The 3,515-nt window shown below is 47.8% G+C and overlaps 1 protein-coding gene across 1 annotated transcript; it reads right to left on the bottom strand.

Moving 5' to 3' along the window:
• Positions 1 to 763: 763 nt before the first annotated feature.
• Positions 764 to 3,185, bottom strand: ABCG5 (ABC-2 type transporter family protein). The gene has a single exon (XM_039133508.3). The coding sequence runs from the start codon at positions 2,858 to 2,860 to the stop codon at positions 875 to 877; it is 1,986 nt and encodes a 661-aa protein (XP_038989436.1). The 5' UTR covers positions 2,861 to 3,185; the 3' UTR covers positions 764 to 874.
• Between the last annotated feature and the right edge of the window lie 330 nt (positions 3,186 to 3,515).

Below are 3,515 nucleotides of genomic sequence, written 5' to 3'. Positions count from 1 at the left end.
TGCAATTATTATAAGATTTTTTAAAATAAATATCCTCTTAAATATTAAATTTTGTAAGAATACTCTTCTAAAATTGATATTTGCATGTATACCTTCATAAAACACTTGTTTTGCTATTCTATTTTTTTTTATCCTTATTTTTTAATATATATCCACATCATCTAACGCCATTAAAAAATTAACGGTTTCAAATTAAAATAACTAAAATATTTTTAATGAATAGATGTGCATCATGACGGAAGACAAAAAAGTAATTTTAATATTTTATTTTTTTAATTAAAATAAATATAATTTTTATTAATGGTGTTAGAAGAAATGTTATATCAAAATGTTTGTGTTGATACCAAAAAAAAAAAAAAAAAAAAAAAACCTTATTATAACTGTAACGTTCCTTGAGAAGAACGTTCATGCACTAGTTCCTGAGAAGGTCGTGTAAATATCAATCATGTCATACCTGATTGGCTCGTAAATAGCAGTGGGCTCCGGCGGGGTCCAAAATCGGCCTTGCTTACAAACCAAACAAACACCCGTGACTTTCTAAGCACATGACTTCTATATTTCCGTAGTAATTTCTCTTTAAAAAAGCTCAAAATTTGTAAATGGAGTTCCCCAGAATCCAAAAGCAACCCTGCAAAAAGTTTCCGGTCATGAACATTTCCATCGGGGAAGATGGTAGCCCTAGCAAGCAGCCCAAAAAGATGGACAAGAAAAGAAAACAAAAGAATGTCCTATATTGCGAGCGAGCCAACCAAAGAGAGACAAGTATGCGGCCATACTGACCAGAAGCATTCAGTCTTATTGATGGAGACCATAGTATGATAGAGACAATTGAAATGAAAAGAAGAGAAGAAGAGAGTGTGAGGGACCGTGGCTGTCAAACCAGGGCTCTTTTGAGCCCACCCTTTTGGACGCACCGGCACCTGCACATCAGAATGAGATACGAGAAGAACCTGTAGGCCAAGATGAAGCACACCATCACCACCACATTCCTCCACCTGCTCTCCTCCCCCAACCCTTCCTCTCTTAAGAGATCCTCTCCTCTCAATACACACAACCCCATCTCGTGCTTCACACACATCCCCGGGCCGGAGAACTCGTTCACCAAGAAGCTTTCGAATGGATACTTGAACAAAGAGATGAAGTGCATGAAGACCCAGTAGCTCGGCATCGCCTTCTTTCTTATGAAGTAGCCGGAGAAGAGAAAGAACGAGCCCATCACCCCCGAGATCAAAGAGTTTCCGACTATGAAGTTGGGCGCGAGAGCGCTGAAGCACACAACCACCGAGTTGGCCGTGTAGAGTATGAGCCATATCAAGAGTAAGAAGTACATGAACGCGGTGAAACTCCGGTTGAGACCGACGAGCCAGTAGAGCGGCACCGAGAAGAGAATGGCTAATATGAAGAGGAATGGCAGGAAGACTAGCCCATTGGCCACCACGTAGGAAGATACTCTGTAGCTCCCACTGGAGGTCTCCTTCATAAGAATCTCCCTCTCTTGAAGAAATATCGGCAGTGCTTCAGTGGTGCAAGAGAGCAAGAAAGTTAGAACGAAGGCAAAGAGGCCTACTCTCTCCAGGACCTTATCGTCTTTGAGGTCGAAGAATATGGAACCGAGGACGAGCCCCGAGACCAGCATCTGGATCGTCCGGCATGCGAAGAGCTCCTTCGTTCGGAAAACATTGTTCAAGAACCGATGTGTGAGGATGGTTACCTCTTGAAATCTTGAATTTGGGTAATCGTAGGAGAAGTCGAACCCGGCGAGCGATTCCTCGTCGACTACTTTGTGAAGCTGGAAGAGCTGCTGGAGCGTGCACCTATCTTTCTTTCCTTCGATTCCTTCTCCTTTCCTCGGGAGCTGGAGCAATGGCTGTTCTTGCGCTTCTCGTTGATCTTGCTGCTGCTGTTGATGATGTTCTACTAGTGTTTCTTGCCGTTTATGTTGCTGGAGAGCATCGATGGAGTCGATGGCGAACTCGACGACATTAACCTGAAGCGGCACCTGGAGGCTGAGGGAGCGGAGGTGAGAGCTGAGCTGGTCGACGGTGCCCTGGTGGAGGACGGAGCCGTGGGCGAGGAGGAGGACGGAGCCGAAGAGCTTAACAATGCGAGAACCAGGCTGGTGGATGCTGAGGATGACAGTCCGGCCGCGGCTCTCCGCCATGGTCTTCAGCATGTCGACGATCTGCGTCGCCGACGTGCTGTCGAGCCCCGACGTGGGCTCGTCGAGGATCAGCACCCTCGGGTCATGGACGGCGTCCACCCCGATGGACACCCGCCGGCGCTCGCCGCCGGAGACCCCCCGGACGCGGCCGCTGGCGTCGCCCACGCGGGCATCGGCGACGCTCCCGAGGCCGAGCTCCCTTAGGAGGGACTCCACCCGGGAGCTCAGCTGGGAAGGGGGGAGGCTGCCGCCGAGGCGGAGCCGGGCGCTGAACATCAGCGTCTCCCTCACCGTCAGCAATGGGTACAGCGTGTCCTTCTGGGTCACGTAGCCCGAGATCTTCCGTAAGTCGGACTTGTCGACCACCTTCCGGTTGATCAAAATGGTCTGCGGCGACGGCGGGGTCAGCTTGCCGGCGAGTATCTCCAAGAGAGTAGACTTGCCGGCGCCGCTCGGCCCGACGATGGCGAGGATCTCCCATGGCTTGGCACGGCAGCTTACGTTCTTCAGCACCTGCCGGACTCTAAGTTTGGAACTCTTGGTGGTCGGCAAAACTTCTAGATTGCATGGTCGATGGCCATGGTGGCTTGCTTCACTATCTTCTTCTTCTCTGCTCCAAATTTTGAAGGGATGTGTTCTCTCTGAGATGTGGATTTCGTAGCTGATTCCTCTGGCTTCTATCTCACAGCCTTTCATCATTTGAAGACAGGAAAGGGAGGTTTTCTACAGCTCAAGCACAAGCCAAGACCACACCCTTCGTTCTATCCCCTTTCTTTGGAACATTTTGAGATGTGAGAGAGCTTAAGCTAAGCACGAGGCATGGGAATCCAAGCAATAAACTTTTACTTACCATTTTACCCTTGGAAGGGATGAGAATTTTGATGGGAAAGAGGTGGATAGGACAAAGGTCTTGCCAGGTCATTGTCTCCGAATGCCCTTACGTTGGTTGTCGCTGTCAGGATGATCCTTTGGACAAAAATGCCACCTTCGAAATGGAATGATAAGGAGGGATCGAAGCGTAATTTGGGGAGGTGGATTAAGGTTAGTTTGGTCTTTAGGCGAGGGACGGTTGTATGCCCGGAGGTCTACGTTCTGCGCCAACTGTGGTCCCGTGGCCTCACTGACTTCTGGCTGGGATCACATGAGAAGTTTGTGGCTCATATTTAATTGGGGCCCCAGGTTATATGTCAGCCCTAGGTTATGATATTAACGAATTCAAGACTATATATATATATATATATATATATATATATATATATATTACACACCAACTTGGGCATGAGTGCACTTAGAACTATCTGGCTAGAGAAGTTGACGAAGAGTGAGAAGGAATAGCCTCAAGGCTCTCTCATAA

Source organism: Phoenix dactylifera, chromosome 2 (genome assembly GCF_051530095.1).
Source record: "Phoenix dactylifera cultivar Ajwa chromosome 2, Ajwa_hap1_PhDact_Kaust_v1.1, whole genome shotgun sequence".
Classification (NCBI taxonomy): Eukaryota; Viridiplantae; Streptophyta; class Magnoliopsida; order Arecales; family Arecaceae; genus Phoenix; species Phoenix dactylifera.
The sequence above is the reverse complement of the archived record's forward strand: the minus strand, read 5'-3'. Positions and strand labels throughout refer to the sequence as shown.